Here is a 22849-nt window from a genome sequence, read left to right as displayed (position 1 = left end):
TTCAGATCAACCTCTTGGGTCCATAGACTATTGGAAATAAAGGTCAACCAGGTCCTGGGAAAGGAGACCAAGGTCATGACCTCAGCCATGCAGCCCGGGGACTAAATCTGTGAATGGTATGTAAGACCTCCACGTAGAAGAGGCTGAAGCTTTCCTGAAAGGTATTAAAGAGGGTCAAAATAAGTGGAAATACACTATGTTCCTGAATTAGAAGACTCCAAAATAGGAAAGAGGCCATTTTCTCCAAACATCCCAAGAGATTTTTTTTTTTAATAGACTATGTCAAACTGATTGAAGGATGAGTCAAAGGAATGCCCACCAGTTAACTAAGATGCACCAATAAGTTACAGCAACCATGAAGATGTGGTGTGGGGCTGGGATGGACGAACTGACCAACAGAACAGAGCAAGGCACCCAGTGGGCATGGGGTAAGATAGTGGGGAAGACAGGCTACAAGGAAATGAGGGACACCGGGAAGGTCATTCCCAAGACATGAAATGGGTCCAGGCCTCATAGCACATCTGAGTGTCCAGTCCAGATCTCAGGAGCTCAGTGAGAAGCCAATCAGGTGAGTACCCAGGGGAGACGTGAGAGCACATCGTCATGCCTGCAGGGGTGGGAGACAGGACTTCTTACACAAGACCCACAGAGAAAGGTTAATAAATGTGACCACATTAAAAATACATTTGTCAAAGGACACCAGATAAAAAGCATAAAAACAGGGCACAGACTAGGAGAGGACATTTGCATCAGAGCTCACTTAGGGAAGAGGATTGACCAGGGCCAGGGCGTGGCTCAGTAGCAGTGTTCATCCAGCACATGCGAGGCCCTGGGTTCCACCTCCTACACCACACACACACACACACACACACACACGAGTGTCCAGGTCACCAGTGGGCATGAGGTAAGGCAGTGGGGGAAGATAAGATATCGCCCAATAAGAAAGAATATAGCTTAGCGTGAAGACTATAAAAACTCTCGAACAAGCACTTTGCAAAAAAGAAAACCTGATTAATGAATACACAAATGAAAAGATGCTCAACCTCATTAATAACCAATAAAATGCTAATGAAAACTGCAATCAAATACTATTACACATCCACTAGAGTGGAAAATATCAAGTCTGAAGGCACCAAGGGCTACAATAAAGGGTCAAGTCTGTGTGATAGAGCTGTGGGGTCCACAGGGCCAAACGTATTCACTGTCTGGCCCCTCACAGAAAAAGTGTGCTGACTTCTGGCCTAAGATAATGACAGGATTCCTTTCCTATGCCTGGACAGTGGGCCAATGGTGACCACTTTAAATTTATTTGAATTACAAGCATTTTATATATTCCACAGTAGAGTCACAAATCAAAAGACAAACTTTAAAAAAATTAAATCAAGAGAATTTCAAATCCCTTTAAAAACACACAGCAGGTCTGAAACATAAAAATCTTGGAAGTCACCTATCTGTCCCAATGACTTGTAAAAATCTGAGCAAATTGAAAAATCAACAACTCTTTTTAGGTTTATAAGAGAAGTGAGGTCATGGGTCAAACCATGGCCCCCAACTGCAGAGACAGATGGGGGTTCAGAGAGTCACCACTCGCTGCACCAGATGATCATGAGCACAAACCTCCACAAAATCAGGGGGACAGGATCAGAAAGAAGATCCCCTGGTCACTCCTAGACCAGCACCACACTAATACCACACCAGACAAGGCCTACAAGGAAAGAAAACCACACACTAATGTCACTTCACATAGAAGTAAGAATCCTCAAGAAAATATCAGCAATGGCAATATGTAAATCAGTGGATATGTAACCGATGTGATTCTGCAATCTGTATACGGGGTAAAAATGGGAGTTCATAACCCACTTGAATCAAAGTGTGAAATATGATATGTCAAGAACTATGTAATGTTTTGAACAACCAACAATAAAAATTAAAAAAAAAAAGCTTAAGGAGGGAATGTTCGTTAAATAGTGACACTCAACAATAAGTGCTCAACAATCTTGCTCAATAATATCCTTTCTCTTCTTACCACTTAATTAAAACAAAAAACAAAAAAACACCTCAGCTTGGCATCTAAGGTCTTTACTGTGCCTCCCCCATTTTCACGTAATAAACCCTTAAAATAATCGCTCTGGGAATAGTTTTGGAAAAAAAAAAAAGAAAATATCAGCAAACTGAGTCCAACAATTATAAAGTTACAGAGTGTGAGCTAGTGGTTTAACCTGGAGTGCAAGGATGGTTCAACACCTGAAAGTCCACTCATGTAATCCCTCCCACAATGGAGAAAAGGAGAGAAATCACATGGTCCTGCCATAGATAAAGAAAAAGCTCTTGGTGATGGAAGACACCTATGGAACAGCAGCAGACAGCACCACACTTAATGACGGGAAACTGGAAGCTTTGCCACCAAGATCAGGACTGAGATGAGGATGTCCCCTGTCACCACTGCTTTTTAACACTGTATTGCAAGTCCTAGCTAAGACAGTGAGATAAAATAAATTAAAGGTACACAGATTGAGAAGGAAGAGCTGACACTGTTCACAGATGACATGACTGTCTATGTGGCAGATACAAAAGAATTGACAAAAAGAGACCTCCTGTAACTCATGAGCAATGAACCAATGTTGCCCAATACAAGGTTAATATACAAAAGTCAGTCACTTTCCCAAATAGCAGCAATGAGCAACTGGAATTGGAGATTAAAATACAATACTCTTTACATTAGGACCCCCAAGAATGAGATATTTAGCTAAAAATTGACCAAAATACGTACAAGATCTGTATGAAAGAAATCAGAGAACTAAATAAATGGAGAGATGCTCCTATGGATGGGAAGTCTCGATTTCATCAAGTCAGTTCCTCCCAACTTGATCCAGAGGTTCAATACAGTCCAATTAAAACCCCAGGAAGACATGGATAAAGAACTGACTTAGGGTTCATATGGAGAGGCAACAGACCCAGGATAGCCCATGCAACGCTGAAGCGGAAGACCAGAGATGGAGCAGTGACCTGTCCAACCTGGAGGTGTGCTGCAGAGCTGCAGGCGTCAGGACAGTGTGGTGTCGCAGAAGGACAAAGTGGTCCTGGAACAGGATGGAGGCCTGGGAGCAGACCCTCATAAAAACCATCCACCAGTCCTTGGCAAAGGGGCAAAGGCACAACGACGGAGAAAAGCGCTTCCCAGCAAGCAGTCCGGAACAACAGGACAGCCCAGGCCTTCCACCCCCCACAAGAGACGGCTTAGATGGGGTCACGGGCCTAACTGTAAAGCCCCAAATTAAAACACCTAAGAAATAACAGATGAAAAATATCAGAGAAAACCTGAGTGATAGGGGTTTGGCAGTAACTTTCAGAAAAATGTAATACATGAAGAATTGATGAGTCAGACTTCTCTAGAATTAAAGACTCTGCTCAGTGAAAGACACTGCCAAGAAACAAAAACCAAACCACACCCTGGGAGGAAGAATTTGGAACAGACCTTATCTAAGACAGGACTATTATCCAGAACAATTCAACTTACAAAAGGGCTAAGCCCTGTTACGGTTTGGATGTGAGGTGTCCCCCAAAAGCTCAAGTGTGAGTCAGTGCATGAAGGGTCAGAGGAGACGTGATTGGGTTGTAAAAGCTTGTAAGAGCCTTACCCCAATCAGGGAGTTAATCCCCTGATAGGATTAACTGGGTGATAACTGAAGTGGTGGGTGTGGCTGGAGGAGGTGGGAACTGAGGCGTGGCTTTGGGGTATACAGTTGTATCTGGAGAGTGGAGACCTCCTTCTCTGCTTCTTGATCACCATGAGCTGCTTCCCTCTGCCACACTCTCCCACCATGATGCTCAGCCTCACCTCCAGCCCCCAGGAACGGAGCTGGCCTTCTGTGAACTAAGACCTCTGAAACCGTGAGCCCTCAAACCTCTCCTCCTCTGTGATGGTGCTGGTTGGGTCCTTTACTCACAGTGGCGAAATAGCTGACTAAAACAAGACCTTTACAAACAGCTCACTGGAAAGACACGATAGATGACAAATAAGCACATGAAAAGATGCTCTACCTCACATGTCATCAAGGAAACGGAAATTCAAACAACAATAAGGTGCCACCTCATGCCTGTTAGAAGCCCTTATCCAGAACATGACCACACAGACCAACAGGGAGTTGGGGGAGGGAGGTGTTTCAGGGACGAGGTGACCCAGCTGCTGGCCACACCAGCAGCCTGCTCACTGATTTGTGCTGTGAATAATCTGCTTTATTGCTCATGGTGATCAACTCTACTGGTTTGTGAGGACCACGAGGCAAGGATCAGACTGATCTTGGTTAGCACTGAGTCTGGTGCAAAGTCAGTCAGTATGTGCTGACTAAATCAGAGCATGGAAGGGCGAGGCTGGGCAGGTCCCTGGGGTTGGTTGTCAGAGTCCCTGGGCTCCACAGGACAGCAGCAGCAGCACCTGGGGCAGAAGGCTGGTCTGTTCTGCGTAACAGGCAGACTATAGGGAGAGGAAGAGGAGCCGCAGTGTGTGTGAGGGAAAGGTGGCTTCCGAGAAAGGGGGCTCAGGACTGCACGAGCTGGCGGAAGGTGGGGAAGACGGAGCCTGGCAGCGTGTCCCCCTCTTCCCCAGCTGGTACACACTGGGTGTCTAGCCTAGATCCTGCTCCATGCTCCTGGGTCCACAAGGCAGCTCCAAAAGCTGGCTGGCTCAGTGGGCCATGCAGAGCTTTGTTCTGGAACTAGGTGGCCTGGCCAGCAGCATAGCCAGTCCATCCATTGAGGACAGGGTCTAGGAGAGGCGGTCCTGGTCATGTGAGGGACATAATGGACAGAACTTCATATTGGGCGCAGGCCCAGAAAGAGCAGACAGAAGGAAAACTAGAAGATGAAACGAATTGGAGACTTGGTCAAGATGATGTGAAAGTACTTTCATCGTGCAGTTTTAAAATACTTTTGAGAGTGAAGTTCCTGTGTCCTTGTGCCACATAAAATGGTGATTCCACGTCCTCTGTTTCAGAATGAACCTAGTTTTGTCCATTCCATTCTCGAATCCTGTAGGTAGAGCTAGCTGTCACTGTCACTGCCAGATACACATCCTCAACTCAACGTCATAACCACAATCTGTGCGACTGTCATAGAGGCGTTTGCCCTATACATGATTCCTATAATTTTGGCAAGATAGGAAGAGAGAGCTCTTTAAAGTGTATGTTTATAATTGTGCAAAATTAGGTATGACAGCTTCTCATACTTTTCATTTAAATTTTTAATTCTGATCAAGCCTGAAATAACACCATGAATTTCCCCGATGTAACTCCTACAATTACTCACCTTCCTAAGTGTCAGTTGACCTTGAAAGTGAGAATTTAGTTTAGAAACATCTCAAAGACTCAAGATGGCGCCCACCACTCGTCTACTTCTCCCCGAGGCAGAACCAGAACAGCAGCACTGAGGGCCACGCCTGGGGCTTGGCAGACGTCAGGCAAAGGAACTGCACCTACCGCAGCCACCACCTAGTCCTGCTCCAACTTTGGCAGATACCTCAATTTAAACAATGGGGGGACAAAAGCCCCCAACCAGTGATCTGTCCCTAGGTGGACACAGCTAGGAGTATCTGACATCCTGCTCCTAGATAGTCACCCTCACATTAACAGCAGAGAGAAAAACACAACCGTTGTGGACATCAGATAATGTTGAGGGTCCTTGACATTAGTCCCTCCCACCCCCTGCCAGATGGCACATCACTGTCAAGATCGGACGTGAGTGCCACCGAGGGGGAGCTGTGATCCCAGCCCTAGCTTTCCACATAAAACACCAGAACTATTCCTGCGTCTACAGAGGCCCCAAACTGCAGGTTCTTTAATCACAAGTGGAAAAACCAGCATTGGAATCTCCTTTAAGTAACACAGTCAGTATCAACAGTGTCCATGCAAACCCTAGCACCTGACAGGAGGAGAAACCACAGAGGGCGCATCCCAAACACTCTTCTATGTCACACCTGCCCGAATTACCAGAGGGACCCCACTCTTGTGGTACTCTAATGCGGTTCACATTGTGTCGAAACCCACCCGTCACAGCCACAGGAGCCATAGGGAGATTACACTGTAATTGGAATCAATTCAATCCTACACGACAAACGACACCCCAAGACACAGTGTCAAGGGAAGGCCCTTGCATAAAAATGGAGAGAGATCCATCCCAAAGATGCATAAATAGCACAGAAACTCAAGAAATATGAAAAAACAAGGCACTATGACTCCTAAAGTTCATTTTTCTGCAATAACAGATTCCATAGACATAGAAGTGAATGAAGTGCTGGAAAAAGAATAGTTTTTAAAAAGATTATTGAATTCTAAGAGAATACAGGTAAACACTTGAATGAATTAAGGAAGATGATGCAGGATATGAATGAGAAATTCAGTAAAAAAGATAGAAATTTTGAAAAAGAACCAAATAAATCTTGTAAATCAAAAGCTTAATAAGCCAGATGAAAAACTCAGTTGAAAGCTTCCCAACCGACCAGGTCAAGCAAAAGAAAGAATATCAGAGCTTAAAGACAATTGTGATGAAATATTACATTCATACAAAAATAAAGGGGAAAAAAAGAAACAATGAGTGACACAGACTCAATGGGAACACCATAAAAGACACAATATTTCATAAATGGCATACAGACTGAAGGCACAGAAAACCTAGTCCATGACATAATAGAGGAAAATCACCCAAATCTTGGGAAAGACATGGACATTGAAGTACAGGAGGCATTCAGAACTCCAAATGGACATGGCAGAAAAGAACCTGTCCACAAGATATTAAATTGCCATGTTAATTGATAGGACAGAGAAAGAATATTAAAATCTGTAGGAGAGCACCAAGTCACATTCAAAGGCAGACCCATGAGACCAACAGAAGATTTCTCATTGGAGATCCCGAAGGCCAGGAGAGCATGGAATGATCTATTTCAGTCCTGAAAGAAAATGACCACCAACCAAGATTGCCCTACTCAGAACTGAAGGAGAAGTAGACGTCCAAGAGAAGCATGAACTAAGGAATCCATGGCCACCAGACCAGCACTAGGAAGACGCCCAGGAGAGGAAGGATGATCGTCACAGCTCATGAGACAGTAGACCTCACTGAAGAGTAGGCCTGCAAGTGAAAACCAGGGAATCATCAAACAGGAACAACGCAGACGCCACCAAACTCACCAAGAATGTTCAAAACAACCAGAAGAAACAAGAAAAGTTCGGGAACAACACAGACCTTTCGATAATAACCGAACGCAAATGGTCTCAAACTCCAGTTCAAAGACTCAGGCTGAATGGATCATAAAACAAGGCACATCAATAGGCGCTGCAGAGAGACTCGCCTCACTGCAGACGGACACAGACTGAAAGTGAAAGGAGATAACACTCCATGCAAATGAAATCCCAAGTGAGCAGGGACAGCCAGGCTTGTCTCTGACAAAACAGCCTCCAAGACAAAAATGGGAAGAGACAAAAAGGTCAGGAACATCAACCGGGAAAAGTTCATCAAGAAAATCTAAGGATCCTAAATATATGTGCCGTGACTGCCAGACGTCGACTCTGACAAGGGAGAAGAGCAGGCCCAAATCTGATAATAGTGGGAGACCTCAATACTTCACTCCCACCAATAGACAAAAAATTAGCAAAGAAGCATCAGTTACATTGAACTGTAGATCAGAGGACTTGACAGACATGTTACAGGACTAACAGAATGTTTCATCTAACAGCTTCAGAATATACGTACTTTTAATTAGCATATGGAACTTTTTCCAAAATAGACTATATTTCAGACTACAAAACAAGTCCAATAAATTCAAAAACTGAAATAATTGATTGCATCTTATCTGATCACAATAGAATTAAATTAGAAATCAACAGCCAGAGAAATTTCAGAAATTATACAGGGAGATTAGACCACACACTACTAACTGAACAGGTCACTGAAGAAGTGGGGGGAATTCAAGATTCCTTTAAACAATAGAAATGGGAGCACAACATATCAGAACTTCTAGGACACAGAGAAAAAGCCCTACGATGGAAGTTTATAGCAATGAGTGCCTATAACAAAAAAATATCTCAAGTAAACAATTTAACAATGCATCCCGAGGTCTCAGAAAAACAAGAACAAATCAAACCCCAAATCAGTAGAAGGAAAGAAATAATAAAAATTAGATCAGAAATAAGTGAAATAGAGACTGAAAAAACAGTACAAGGGAGCAACAAATCAGAGGTGGTTCTTTGAAAATAAAATTGACAAAACTTTAGTGAAACTAACCAAAAGAAAGATAGAGAAAACTCATATAAATAAAATTAGAGCTGAAAGGGGCTGGGGCTGTAGCCCCGTGGCAGAGCCTTGCCTGGCATGTGGGTTTGATCCTTTGCATTGTATGAAAATAAACAAATAAAATAGAGGCATGCTGTCATTCATCTACAGCTACAAAATATTTTTTTAGAAAAATTAGAACTGGGGCTGGGGATGTGGCTCAAGTGGTAGCGCGCTCGCCTGGCATGTGTGCGGCCCGGGTTCGGTCCTCAGCACCACATACAAAGATGTTGTGTCTGCCAAAAACTAAAAAATAAATATTAAAAAATTTCTCTCTCTCTCTCTCTCTCTCTCTCTCTCTCTTTAAAAAAATAAAATAAAAAATTAAAAAAATGAAAATTAGAACTGAAAAAGGTGACATTACAGCTGATGGCACTGAAAGTAAATAAAAAAGGATTGTTAGGGAATATTTTGAAAAACAATCTATGCCAATAAATAAAAAAAAGGTCTGGATCCTATGGGCTACCAAAATTGAACAAAGAGGATATAATAAACCAAATAGATAAATAACAAGTACTGAGATTGAAACAGTAACAAAAAGTTCTCACAAAAAAGAAAAGGCTAGGACTGAATTTATTCATGGCTGAATTTTACCAGACTTTTAAAGAAGAATTATCACCAGTGCTCTTCAAACTATTTCATAAGTTAGAAACAGAATGGACCCTTCCAAAGTCATTCTACTAAGTCAGTATTACCCTGCTAACAAGCCCTGATAAAGACACAACAAAAGAAGGACACTATAGATTGATATCCCTGATAGCATGGATGCCAAAATTCCCAATAAAATACTCGCAAATCAAACTCATTAGCACATTAAAAAGATCCCACACCATGATTAAGTTGGTTTCATTTCAGGGATGCAAGGATGGTTTGACACGTGCAAATCAATGAACATAATATAGCACATAAAAGGAACTAAAGATAAAAAAAATCACATGGTCATCTCAATAGATGCAGGAAAAGCCTTTGACATGATAAAATCCCTGAATAAATTACGTATAAAAAATCATACCTTAACATAATAAAGATAAACCCATAGCCAAAACAATACTGAATGAGCATTTCAGACTGAAAGCATTTCTTCTAAGATCAGGAACGAGACAAGGGTGCTCATCTCACAATTCTTATTCAATACAGTACTAGAAATTTTAGCTTAAGCAATTAAGCAAGTGAAAGAAATAAAAGGGATACAAGCAGGAAAGACAGAGTCAAATTATTCCTGTTTTCTGGTGATATGGTTCTTTGTATGGAAAAAAATTCTAAAACTATAACAAAAGACTTTTAGAACTGATATGTAAATTCAGGAAAGTAGCAGGATACAAAAATCAACATATAAAAATAATAAGTTTTTCTATATAACCAATAATAAATTTGCTAAGAAAGAAATCAGTAATGTAATTTTGTTCACAATGGACCCCCCCAAACACACACACACACACACACACACACACACACCCCTAAGTAATAAACCTAACTAAAGATGTGAAAGACCTGTACATTGAAAATTACAAAACAAAGAAGAAAGAAACTGAAGACACTAGAAGGTGGAATGATAGCCCATGTTCATGGATTGGGGGAATTAGTATTGCTAAGATCACCACACTACCCAGGTGATCTATAGATCCAAAGTAGTCTCCCATCTAAGTACCAATGACATGAACTAGGAAAAAACCAAAAACTAAAATTCATGTGGAATCACAAAAGACCCCGAATAGCCATAGTAATCCTGAGCCCAAAGAGTAGTGCTGAAGGCATCACATACTTGATTTCAAAACATACTGCAGAACCCTTGTAACAAAAACAGCATGGTGCTGGCCTGAAAATAGGTGTGGAGACTAATGGAATGAAATAGAGGACCAGAAATAAATACATGCATCTTCAGTCAAATGATTCTTGACAAAGGTGCCCAAACCTACACTGGATAAAGAACAGCCTCTTCAGCAAATGGTGCTGGGAAAACTGGATATCCTCGTGGGAAAGACCGAAACTCTCCCTCTCACCGTGGATCAAACACCTTAATATAAGATGCGGAAATCTGAAACTACTAGAAGAAAACACAGGACACTTCAAAATCTCAGTATAGGCACTGGTTTCCTGGATGGGACTTCAATAGCTCAAGAAGCAAAAGCAGGAATTGAGAAATGGGCTGACATCCGATATAAAATCTTCTGCACAGCAAAGGAGACAGTCAGCAGAGTGAAGAGAGCGCCTGTAGACCAGGGAAGATCTGTGCCTGCTCTCATCTGACAGAGAAGTAATATCCAGAATATATAAAGAACTCAAAAATCAGGCAGGCGTGGCGCACACACCTGTAATCCCAGTGAATCAGGAGGCTGATGCAGGAGGATGGTGAGTTCAAAGCCAGCTTCAGCAACTTAGTGAGGCCCTAAGCAACTCAGCGAGAGTCTGTCTCTAAAAAATATATAAAAAGGGCTGGGGATGTGGCTCAGTGGGTAAGCGCCCCTGGGTTTAATCCTCAGTACCAAGAACAAAATAACCAAAATCAACACCAACAAAAACCTCCAAAACTTAACAAAAATAAGAATAATCCAGTGAAAAAATAGGAGAATGTCCTGAGTAGATTCTTCTCAAAAGACACACAAGTGAATAATAAATAAAAAAAAATTTTCAATATCTTTAGCTATCAGGGAAATGCAAATCAAAACTACACAGAGATTCCATCTCACCACAGTTAGGATGGCCATTACAAACAAACAAATAAACCAAAACTAGGGGATGCTGGATGCTGGATGTGGAGGAAGAATCCTTTTACCCTGTTGTTGGGAATGTAAATTAGTACGACCACTACGGAAAACAGTGTGGCATTTCCTCAAAAACAAACATAGCCACCAAATGATCCAGCTGGACTTCCCTGGGTCTACAGCCAAAGGAAATGAAGTCAGCATACAAAATGGTGCATGCATTTCCACATCTATTGCAGCACCGTTCACAAGAGGCAAGGAGTGGAGTCAGCCCAGGTGCCATCAACAGATATGGATAAAAATATGCTTTATGTACACAGTGGAGTACTATTCAGCCATTAAGAAGAATGAAATTGTAACATTTACAGGAAAAGGAATGGAACCAGAGGATATCAGGTAAAGCAAAACACATGCAGAAATACAAGTACTGCTTGTTTTCACTCCCGTGTGAGGATAAAGATAAATAAAAATTAAACCCACAATGAGCAAAACACAAAGATGACCTCAAAGTAAAAAAGGGACTACTTGGGACTATGAATGGGGCTGGTGGGAGGGTGGAGACAGGGGCAGGTGAGAGGGTGGAGACAGGGGCAGGTGAAGGGAGGGCAGGGAGGGCGGCATGACCAAGGCCCTGTACCTGCCTGTGTGGAAATGTCCCTGCGGAACCCGTTAACGGGTACGACTGATGCATGTTGATAATGGTAACAAAGAACACAAGAGCCAACAATCGGCCCACGAAGCTGTCCCCGTCTCAGTCTCAGTGGCTGACTCCAAACAGCCTGGCTCCCAGCAGCCCTGACACTGGGATCCATTTTCTTCCTTTTAAGGGAACAGTCGTCTTCTTACCTTAGACAAATCTGCCCATCTGTTTTTCGCTTTGATAACAAGATACTGATGAGCCTGTTCGCAGGCTAGTTCAGAATCCGCAACTTTCTGTTTGGTTCTTGAAAGAAAAAAAATAATAAATAACTGTGTTTAAATTTAATGGGCTCATGAATCTCCTGAGGGGTTCTCCTACCCCCTATCTGTTTCAAAGACACCATTAAAGTCTGTTATTTCACATCTGGTCTAACTTAATTCTTAAAATACAGTCGCATTTCCCCAGCTGCATGGTAGGGAAGTCTTCTTAAATTTTCTAAGTCCTTGTTTATTTTCAGATAAATGCTATTCAACTTTTTTTTTTTCCTCTTCCCAGAGCACAAAACAAACAGGGCTCATTTCTTCTCGGGGAAGGAGGGAGCACCACACAACATTGAGTGTCTTAGGAGGAAAATAACCAAAACCTTTTCTTGTTTGTTTTTTGTTGTTTTTTTCTGGAATTTGCAAGTTGGAGGGAGAACGCTGTCAAAGCGGACAGAGGGGCCCGACCCGGATCGCGGCCTGGGCTCCGGCCTCGGCTGACTTCGCGGGGCAGGCTTCAGGACTCAGCGCCATCCAAACGCCTGCTCCTGTACTCACACAATGATGCTGTCTGCCTCACCTGGCCCCCGGGCCTGCCTGGATAGGTGGCCTGAGGAACCTGGGTGTCCTTGAGTAGTCCTCCCACTAAAGCCAATCGGGGGGCCCGAAGGTCCTGAGATCTGGGAGCGCACCTGGGTCTGCACTGGGCTCCGGCTGGCTCCCGCCCCCGGGGCCTCCCTTTGGCTCCCTCCTGAGGCCCCTGACCGCCGTGCTGCTCCCCACAGCGCTGGACCTCACCTGCTTTTCTGCGCCATCTCTCCAACTGCCTACCGGACCCCGCAGCCACGGAATTCAAGGGTTCCCCACCCCTGCTTCACCCCCGGAGCTGGGGAAGGTCGCGGGGCCTTGTCACACTTTTGCTGACAGGAACTTGAAGTCCTAGTGATGTCCTGCCTTCACTTCTCCACCTCCCCAGGGCCTGCTGCGCCCAGGTGCTCACCTGGACCTCCCCAGGGGGCTGTCTCGAAGCCCCCGGGGCACCGCTGCCTTGGCAAGCCAGGGCCTCGCACCTCTCACCCACCAAGCACTCGGCCAAGAGCCCCGCAGCTCCCGGGCCACACGGATCCGCTGGTCCTGAGTTGCCTGGCTCAAGCCAGGAGCCCCCCTGGGTTTCCCACCATTTCTCCTGGTTCTCACTTGGCGCCTGTGCCCCTCGAGAGGGAGTGGGGCTGGGGGGCCTCTTCCCGCCGTGGCCTGCTCCTTTCTCCTGGCTCATTAGGCCTCCTGATCACCAGCCCTTCAGCCACAGTACGCATGGTCATTCACTTGCCAGGCACTCGGGCCTGCAGACTTGGTGACCAGCACAAGGACAGTCCATGTCCTCAGGAGCTACCGCTGTGGCAGCCACCATTGGGGACAGACATGCTGAAATAAGCAGCTCAAATGACTTCAGACTCCGAGCACCTCAGGAGGGCAGGGCATGCTTCAGCAAGAGGGCGGAGGCTGCTCTCTGAGATGTCATGCCTGTGTGACACCCAGGCCATGCCAGAGTCCTGGGGTGAGCTCTGCTTCCAGGGAAGACGGAGTAGGTACACGTCCCCCTTCCCCTCCCTCCCCTACAACAGAAAAACCCTGCACAGAGCACAGCATGGGACCTGAGGGCTGATGGAGGAGGAAATCTAAACTGAAGGACGACAGACATGAGTTTCTTGGGAGTCCGACTTCCCAGGATCCAGGCTCAGGTAAAAGAGCAGCCCAAACACTGCAACTGTGCGAGGTCGTGGAGGGAAAAGGTGCAAGACCACGTCTGACTTTCTGACCCGAGAGCCAGGAAGGGGGCCTGCAGCACAAAAGCTGTGTGGACCCATTACTCTCCTTAACGATCCTGGTCCTGGTCTAGAGGAAGCCCCGCCAGGACACTGTGCTTTCGTGGTGGGGCTCGCAGCCACACTGGCCCCGGAGGGTCGGAAAACTCTGGGTTCTTCTGCCAACCAGAGGAACGGGGGTCAAGGAGAGTCGGGGAGAGGTGTGTTATTTTTCCACCTCTCCTTCTCTCTTACCACGTTACCCTGAGGGTGGCCCAGTCATGGGAAGCGTAAACAGCCAGACAGGCTGAGGAGAGGGGACCAGAGATGATCCCACCTGGACCCCAGGGGCAGGGCAGGAAACGCACACAGGCAGCCCAGAAGCCAGCACCACACGAGAAAGAGGTCGAAGCCCCATGGTAAGGTACCCAGAGGAGACAGGAAGAGATGGTGCATACAGATATGTGGAAACTGTAGCTGAGTACTCTCCAAATTAGGCAAAAGACTTAAGTATGCTATTCAATAACATGCACATTTCATCCATCTCAGCGACTCCATGCTTAAACAGCATGCTCAGAGGGCTGAAACCTGAAAGTTTTGAAGGCGACCTGAGAGAACACCACGTGACCTGTAGGGGGCACCACCACTGTGCACAGGACTGCTCACCACAGCTGGCCAGGAGGCCAGAGGACAGTGGACAAGACTTTTTAAATGCCAGAATTGTCAATCCCAATATATCCAGCAAAAATACCTTCTAGGAATGAAAGAGAATAAAGGTACTCCCAGAGAAGGCAACTGAGACGACTTGTCTCCAGCAGACCTGTCCTCAGAGACGTGCTGAAGGGTGCTCCTCAGGGGAAGGAAAAGGTACAGAGAGGATCCGGAGCCTTAGAAATAGAGGAGGAGCGGCAGAGGTGATAAGGTCTGGTGACCACAACACACCATCTCTCCTCAGAGGGCCAAAGCACGGAAAGCAAAAATTGATAGGACTAGAAGAAACAGAAAACTCCAGTTATTGTCACTGTCCTCGTTTAGTCATTGATTGATGAAGCAGACAGAAAGCCAGCAAGAATTCAGAGGACCCAGACAATCCTAGCAGCCAACTTGATTGATGTTTCCAGAACACTCTGCCCAACTCAAGCAGAGGACACCTTGTGCATTCTCCAGCTGGAGCACATCAGGGTCATCAAACAAACTTGTAAAAGGACTGAAGTCACCCAAAGCCTATTCCTTATCAATAACTGAATGAAACTAGAAATGAACAACAGAGAAGTATTCGGAAACTGTGCTAATGGTTTAAATTAAACAACAGTAATTCTAGATAATCCATGGACACAAAAGCATGCCTCAAGGAAACGAGAAAGTATTTCGAAATGAAGGAAGACAACAACTATAGCACATCCAAATTCGTGAAACGCAGCTGAATCGGTGCCCACAAGGAAACTTGCGGCATCAGGAGCTTATATGAGAAAAGAATGGACTAAAAAATCTGAGTTTCCAACTTTAGAAAACAAAAAGAAGATAAAACTATATTCACAACAAGCAGAAAGAAGGAGCTAATAAAGATAAGACCACAAACCAGTGAAACTGAGAGCCGGAAAGCAACGGAGGAGGCTCGATGAAATGAGTAACTGGTTCTTTTAAAAGATCAATAAGATTGATGAATCTTAGCTAAAATGATCGGAAAAAATGGGAAGGTGCCACCTATCAGTATCAGTAATAAAAGCAGGACTATTCCTGAACACTCCACAGAGTTTAAAGCAATAATAAGGAATTACTATGAAGCATTTATTGCCCTTCGTTTGTCGACTTTGATGAACTGGACCAACGTCTTGAAGGACTAATTACCAAGGCTCACTCAGGAAGAAATATGAAAGACTCTATGGCTACTAAATAAACTGACTTATAGTTGAAAACTTCCCAACAAAGTCACTTCAGGACTTGATGACTTTATTTGTGAATTCTAGAAAATGTTTAGGGAAAAAAATAATACTACTTCTCTAGAAGCCAGAAACGAGATGAGGGGAATTCTTCTAGTAGTGTGATGCCGAAGCCAGGACTGCACTACTTACGGCTGCTCTTCTTTCCTAGAGGTCATCCAAAGAATAAAAATGTTTGAAATTATTTTCTTTATAAAATAAAGGTCATTCTCTCCTGCAGTGACTGTGAGGGTCCACGGACCCGCCTACATGTCTGTTGTACATCATAGGGCTTCAGCAATGTTGGTTTTGATTTTACTTATCTATTTCATTATCCTAAAAATCTGTGATCATTGCTCGATTGTTCCAAACTAAGAAAAAGAGATCATGATAAGAAGGAACAAAAAATGATGGAATGGCCCGCAGGAGAGAGTATACCAAAGTGGGCCACCACCAGCTTGTGACCCTTCGGTTCTCTGGCTGTAGTGCCCAGGGTTTTACAGTGTCTTTCCAGAAAACAGTAATACCATCCACACAGTGTCTTAGTAGATTGTAGTGAACACTGTGAAAAATTCAGAGGCCTGACTTCATGCTTAACTGGCTAAGGGACAAGAGTGAGCAGGAAGCTTCACAATCAGGAGATGAAACAGAAGATGATGGCACAGACGGAGGGCGGCTCAGGCTGCGAGGGTGAGGCACACCCAGCACATAAGCCCAAGCTCCCGATGAACACATGATACATTTCTAAGGGCAAAAATTCTCATCAGCTGACCATTCAACAGCAAGGACTGGGTCCTGCGATCCTTTGTGGTAAGAAGCTGCACCGTCTCATTTTGTGAGGAGGACACGTGACAGTACTCGTTCAGCTTCTGTGATGTTCTTGCACCTGAAGGTACTTCATGGGGCTGTAAGTGGGCCAGCCGTCAGGGCGGATGTGTTTCAAACAGGGATTGGAAGGCGACGGATGAGGGGGGAATGAAGCGAGCATGGAGTGGCCCTTCTAATGGGTATTTATGAATCTAAACACAAAAACGCTTTGCGGTTTTGAAGTAAACAAGATGGCGGACCCTCTTCAACAAAGTTACATTTCCAAAGCATTGTGTGTTGATGACGCAGGTGGAAGTGAGGGCGGGGAGGGCAGAGGGGCCCAGGGGAGAGGCCAGAAGGCTCCCTCCTCTGCCCACACCCGCCCACCTCCCCTGGGCCTGCGAAGATGTCTGCTCTAACCCAGTCCTTCACCGTGGAGTCAGGTGGAAGGCCTTCTTGCAGGCCTCAGGACACCAAGCCCAGCACAGCACCTGGCCCTGGAGGCTGGGCTGCTGAGGCAGCACCTGGCTTGGACTTCAGAACTATCGTTCCCCAACCCTGGAAGCCAAGCCAGGTCCCGCTGGGCTCAGCCTCTCCTGCTAGGTGCCATCCTCCACTCTGGATTTTTCTAGAGCACACTTGACAGCACATGAACCTCCCTGCCTGGTGACACTCCGCCTGGCACACCTGCCTCTGCCAGGGCCTCCCGCTCGCCTCCCCTCCACACCCACCAGGCAGCCCCTCTCCCCCACATGCATCTGGCCTGGCCTCCCCAATGTGCTCAACTCCCACCTCGGATTTTCCAAGTGCTGTTCCCGGGCCTTGAATGACCTTTCCTCTGGCCTGCACCTGGGGGACTCCCACTCCCATTTCAAGACGAGTGAGATCTTCACGCCTGAGCACCTCAATAGCCCTCCTGCCCCCCTCGGTTCCTGTGGCCCTTCAGTAATCCTGCAGTTCAGTGTAGCTCTTTATGTTTGTTCCTGTCTCACGTTCAACCGTGAGCCCCCTACACGGGAGCAGCTGGGTCCTATTCAAGGCATTTGCACCACCCCGCCCTGGGACAGCATCCCGCAGCATCCCACTCTTAGTAAACATCTAATTAAGGGACAAATAAATACAGATAAGGAGGTTAAGTCACTGGAAGGGGGAGATCACATTTTGTGATGGAATTTCCATGTTCTTTCTGCACACATCCTCCACAAACTTCTTTGGAAAGATTTGTTTGTTCTGTGTCAATGTTGTGGGATCAAGCCTCAGATCAGAGCTCCTCGGAACCTGAGCGATCGGGTGCAGGTGTTCAGCTCACTTGTCACATGATCGTTTCACTTAGAAAGAGACTGCAGTCATTTTCTAGCCTTTTCTTTTTCTTTTTTTTTTTTAAGTATTAGTTAAAATAAACCCTAAGAATTCAAGAGGGGAAATTTAATGAAGTTCAAGACCAGAGGGCCTCCTGCAGCCTCGCCAAGTGTCACAGCAGGCTGGCACAGTGGCCGTGGCTTATGGGTGCTCCCTTTGCTGGTCAGAAGGGTGTTTGTCTGAAGCCCCTGGGGCCAGGAGCACGTCCACATTATGCTGGGTCGTCTTGTCAGGAAGCGCACCTTGCCGTCACCACACTTCAAAACACGAACATTATAACCACGGGTCAAGGAGGGGCTGCTCATCACACCTGTCAGCATTCAACAGGCCTCAGCAGGAGCTGCCTGTGACAGGTGCCGGGGCGGGGCTGGGGGCCCCGCTATGCCTCAAGACACATGCATCTTGCAGAGAGGAGGCCGAGAGTACAGGGCACTGGGGCTCCGCGGAGCACTGAGGTGCTCCTGCTGGCCAGGGGTGAGGCTGTGCAGGGTGGGCAAGGATGGGGGCAGCACTGCTGTGAGGAGCTGAAGGTGTCCCTGCATCTCCTAAGGCAGTGGGCACGGCCAGCATCTCAGTCCTATCATGGCCTGTGGCTGCCCCACTCCCACCTTGGGCATGATTAACATCTGGAGGGGAGGAGACAGGAGCATCTACCAGGGAAAGAGCATCTGCAGGAAGGTGACCAGAGCCAATTCTTGTGTGGCCTTCCCTGGCCTGCCGCTGGCCCCGGGGAGGGGCTAAGTCTTTGGCAGCATTCAGAGTGCATAGGCGTCTCCCAAGCCGCATTCTTTCTCTCTCTTTTTTTTTTTTTGGTGGGGGGCAGGACTGGAATTCAACTCAGGGGCACTCGACCACTGAGCCATATCCCCAGCCCTATATTGTATTTTATTTAGAGACAGGGTCTCACTGAGTTGCTTAGGGCCTCACTTTTGCTGAGGCTGGTTTTGAACTTGTGATCCTCCTGCCTCATCCTCTCCAGCCACTAGGGTTACAGGTGTGTGCCACCATGCCTGGCTCAAAGCCTCATTCTTATTTTTTTTTAAATATCTTTTTAGTTGTAGATGGACACAATATCTCTATATTTATGTGGTGCTGAAGAGTGAACCCAGTGCCTCACACATGTGAGGCAGGTGCTCTACCACCAAGCCACGGCCCCAGCCCTCAAAGCCTCATTCTTGAAAAGCTTAAAAAAAACATACACATCTGACCTCAGATTAATTAATGCACAGAAAAGTAAGTGTAGGTGTATACTGGAATGCCTCCAAAAAAAAAAAAAATACTGGAGCTGGCACAGTGGCCCACGCCTGTAATCCCAGCAGGTTGGGAGGCTGAGGCAGGAGGATTGTGAGTTCCAAACCAACCTCAGCAACTTAGCAAGGCCCCGAGCAACTTAGCAAGACCCTGTCACTAAATAAAATATTAAAAAGGGCTGGGGATGTGGCTCAGTGGTTAAGCATCCCTAGGTTCATTCAATTCCCCGTCCAAATAGAAATACCGGAAAGATGCCCTGTGAACATAAATGATGCCCCGGAGGAGGGTCGGTGGCTGTGTGTTCTGCTCACTGTATGTTGACACACGCCTTGTTGCAGCTGCTGGCCAAGCCCAGGTGCATACGGTGCGGAAAAGCACCGCCCCTTACCTGATGAGTCTTTGAGGCGCATCATCTGTTCTGGGGGTTCTCTTCTCACACAGATGTTGAAATTCCCGGAAGTTTAAAGTGACGGTAACTCTCAAGCCAAGAAGGCCAAGGAAACGCTCGAACTCCCGCTCCTTCAGGTTGAGCCGGAGCTGCAGCAGCAACTTGTGCAGGTCGTACATGCTGATTATGCCGTCCATGTCGGTGTCCATCTTGAAGAAGGCAGCGTAGGCGTCCTGAAAACAGAGCGCCGCTCAGAGCCCTCCGCTGCACTGACACACACCACTCCCCACTGCAGGGGCAGTGCACGGCAAGGGGCGGCGTGGCCAGGCTGCCTGCTGCTCTGGAGATTCCACCCTGCCCTGCCCTCCCTGCAGGCTCTGCTTTTCTCAAGAGCCATACATTGCTCTCCAGCCCTCTCTCGGTCAGGCAAGGAGCCGGAGAGGGGACAGAGTGGCTTCTCTGTCCCTTCCACTCTGTGACACCTGTGCTCCTGCACCTAGAGTGAAAAGAGCACACTGTGACTTCCTAGGACCATCAGACCCGGTGCATGTCTTGATGGAACTGCCATGAGGTCTGGCCACTCTGTCCTGGGCAAACAAATACCGTGCTGCATGTCACCCAGAGGAGACCCCCAAAGGCCAGGGCTCTCCCCAGGGCCTCTGCCCAGGACCCCCTGCTCAGTCCATGGTGCTGAGGGCAGACGAAGAAACAGAGGCTCTGGGTCTCCAGGGCATTGGGACCGAATGGAGCTACACCCTGGAGGCAGGTGGCTTTGCAGATCCCAGCTCTGCCACCTACTAGCTGTGGGGACTCAGGACAAGACATTTAACCTTGCCACATTCTCTAAAGTGGGGATGTTAGAGAAAGTTCCTCCACCCCTGCAGGTCCTTGTGGGGACTGAACACACTAATATATGCAAAGCTCTTAGAGTGGTGCCTGGCACAACCAGTGCTCTAAGTGCTGTTTGTCACAACTTCTATGCCCAAGGTCACACGGCAGGGTGAGGCTGTCTGAGCCAACACCTGTCTCTCCCCAGTGCTTCCTATGTCAGGGCTTGAAGAGCTGTAGATGTGGCCTCAAGCCCCCATTTCCATCAGCATCTGATTCGGGGACTCACCCGGGGGTTATCTGGCCATCTTGGGGACTGCCCCATCCTTTGTGGTACAGCTCTCCTCCACAAGGGGCTGTTAGGATATAAAGCAAGCCCTGCTTCGACTCCTGGATTTGGGGGACAGGTCTACCTGTATTCTCTCCTTTATTCATTCACCAAACATTTTCCAGCACCTAATATGTGCAACCACTGTGCTAAATACTGTGGAAATTAATTGGAAAGCTCCTGCCAGACAGCGGGAGGAAGGTCAGACCTAACCAGCCCGCAGCCCCTGCCTGAGGGTTCACCTGACCACCAGCCCAAGGCCTCTCACACCCTCCAGCCCACATCTCCAACAGTTTGGGGGCATTTCCTCTTGGATGTTGAAGCAAGCTGTGTCCTGCACTGAGCCGCTCCACACTGTAGACAACAGTGGATTTCAGGCTGCGCCTGCCCCAAGCTACTCCATTTGGCAGGCAAGTGCAAAGGACTTCTGCAAGGCCCAGAATGTCCGGATGTTGGACATTCAGGGCTTGTCAAATGGCCCAGCCGTGCAGCAGAGTCATAGGGCACAAACTCATAAATAATCGTGCTAATAAAAAATCACCCTCTTAAACTCTCTGAATTAAAGCAGAGGCACAGAGATAGGTGGATGTCCCTAACCCACGGCAGAGAAACAGCCCATGAGCTGAGCAAGCCCACCAGACCTCTGAGTGCTGCGCCCTTCCCTGAGGCCCCTCGGGAGGGGCACCTGAGATGTCATCTGCCATCTCCTCAGGCCAGCTGGTGGCAGGCAACGAACTCCTGACTATTCCCCGTGGCTTCAGCTTGGTCAGCTCTCCCTGTGACGCAGCCCACTTCAAAACTGCCGTCGTCCACTCCTGCGCTGCAGTGAGCCCCACGCTTTGAATGAGTTCAGCGCCTGAGCAGCCAGCCACCAGCCTTGAACAGGCTCAAGGGTCCACTCATGCTGCGGGCCGCCCAGCTGGGTTCTGAACCCACTCACCCCCCTGCAGTGACTTCTTTTGCATCTGTGTCCGCTCTCTGCCTTTGCTTGCAGTTCTGCCTCTTTAAACCTGAGGCCACTGTTAACCTTATTGGAGCCACTCTGTGATCAATAGATCTTTGTGCAAAGTGTCCTGTGTGACTGGAGTATTATAGATATTAGTAATAAGACTGGTGTGTGTGTGTGTGCGCGTGCACGCGTGTGGGTGTGTGCACAGAGCTGGGGTGGAGGCTGGGGCCTCGTGCATGCTGGGCAAGTGCTCCACCACTGAGCTACAGCCCAGCCCTAGTCATTAAGATTGCGGTGTATAAAAGAACTTGCGACTGACCTGCTCATGGCTACCAAGTGAACCGTGAATACTTGGTGGTTAAAGTCAATGAACTTGATGTAGCTAGTTAATTTGCTGTTATTCAATAAATCCTGACATTGTGGAAAGACGAACATGTGTGGTCTCTGGTAATGACAAGGCTCTCTTGCGACAGACGTCAAACTGAACAAGGCCAAAATCAAACCTGGGTGCCAACCCTACCCCCACGTTCCTCCCCAGGATCTCTCTTCTTGGCAACCGGCAGCTCACTGTTTTAGGTGCTCAGGCCACATACCTCCGAGGAGTCCAGCTGATCCCTCCCTTTCCTTTACGCCCCACAGGCACCTGCTGGCCCTTCTCCCTGTCCCACTGCCTCCACCCTCTCCCAGGACTCTGGATTCCCCAGGAGGCTACACAGGCTCCTGGCTCCCATCCTGTCCCCACTGTCCACCCTGCACAGCTCCAGCCAGCTCGTGCCTCTCCTGTCCCGCCCCTGGGCTGTGCCTCACCTGGCACCCGGTCCCAGGATCCTCTCCCCTGCCCTGGGCTCCTCCCAGCCCTTGCTGCCCTCAGGGTGGTGGCCGCAGCTGCAGCGCGGGCTCTGAGTCCTCCTGCTGCAGTACTAGCTCCGTGCCTGCGGCCAGTGGCGGGACCCAAGCTGCAGGCCTACGAATTTTACTCATCCCTGGATCTCAGGCTTCCCCGTCCAGCATGGAGACCCCTGGTTTTACTGTAATAAAACAGGCCTCACCACACAGATGGTCAATTCTGACCATGGCTTCTACTCCGTGGGCGGCTCTGGGTATGTCTCTCCCCACCTCTGGCCCTCGGTTTCTCCAGCTATAATATGGGGACACTAAATCCTTCTGGACAGGGCCAAGTGGGACTTGAGGAGATGTCAAACTGATGGTGTGCACAAACCTTCAGGGTCACTGCCTGGCAAGTGGTGTAGATCTCACTCATTCCAGAACAGTGAGTTGGCCCCTACTGTGTGCA

The 22849-nt window shown here is 47.3% G+C and overlaps 1 protein-coding gene across 1 annotated transcript in view; it reads right to left on the bottom strand.

The window, feature by feature from the left end:
• Positions 1-22849, bottom strand: part of Efcab6 (EF-hand calcium binding domain 6) — a 190341-nt gene that overhangs the window by 58006 nt on the left and 109486 nt on the right. Inside the window, 2 exon segments of the mRNA XM_048803015.1 lie at positions 11868-11964; positions 19451-19683. Coding sequence (XP_048658972.1) covers positions 11868-11964; positions 19451-19683 — 330 coding nt within the window.

This window comes from Marmota marmota, unplaced genomic scaffold, assembly GCF_001458135.2.
Source record: "Marmota marmota marmota unplaced genomic scaffold, marMar, whole genome shotgun sequence".
NCBI classification, from domain to species: domain Eukaryota; kingdom Metazoa; phylum Chordata; class Mammalia; order Rodentia; family Sciuridae; genus Marmota; species Marmota marmota.
The sequence above is the reverse complement of the archived record's forward strand: the minus strand, read 5'-3'. Positions and strand labels throughout refer to the sequence as shown.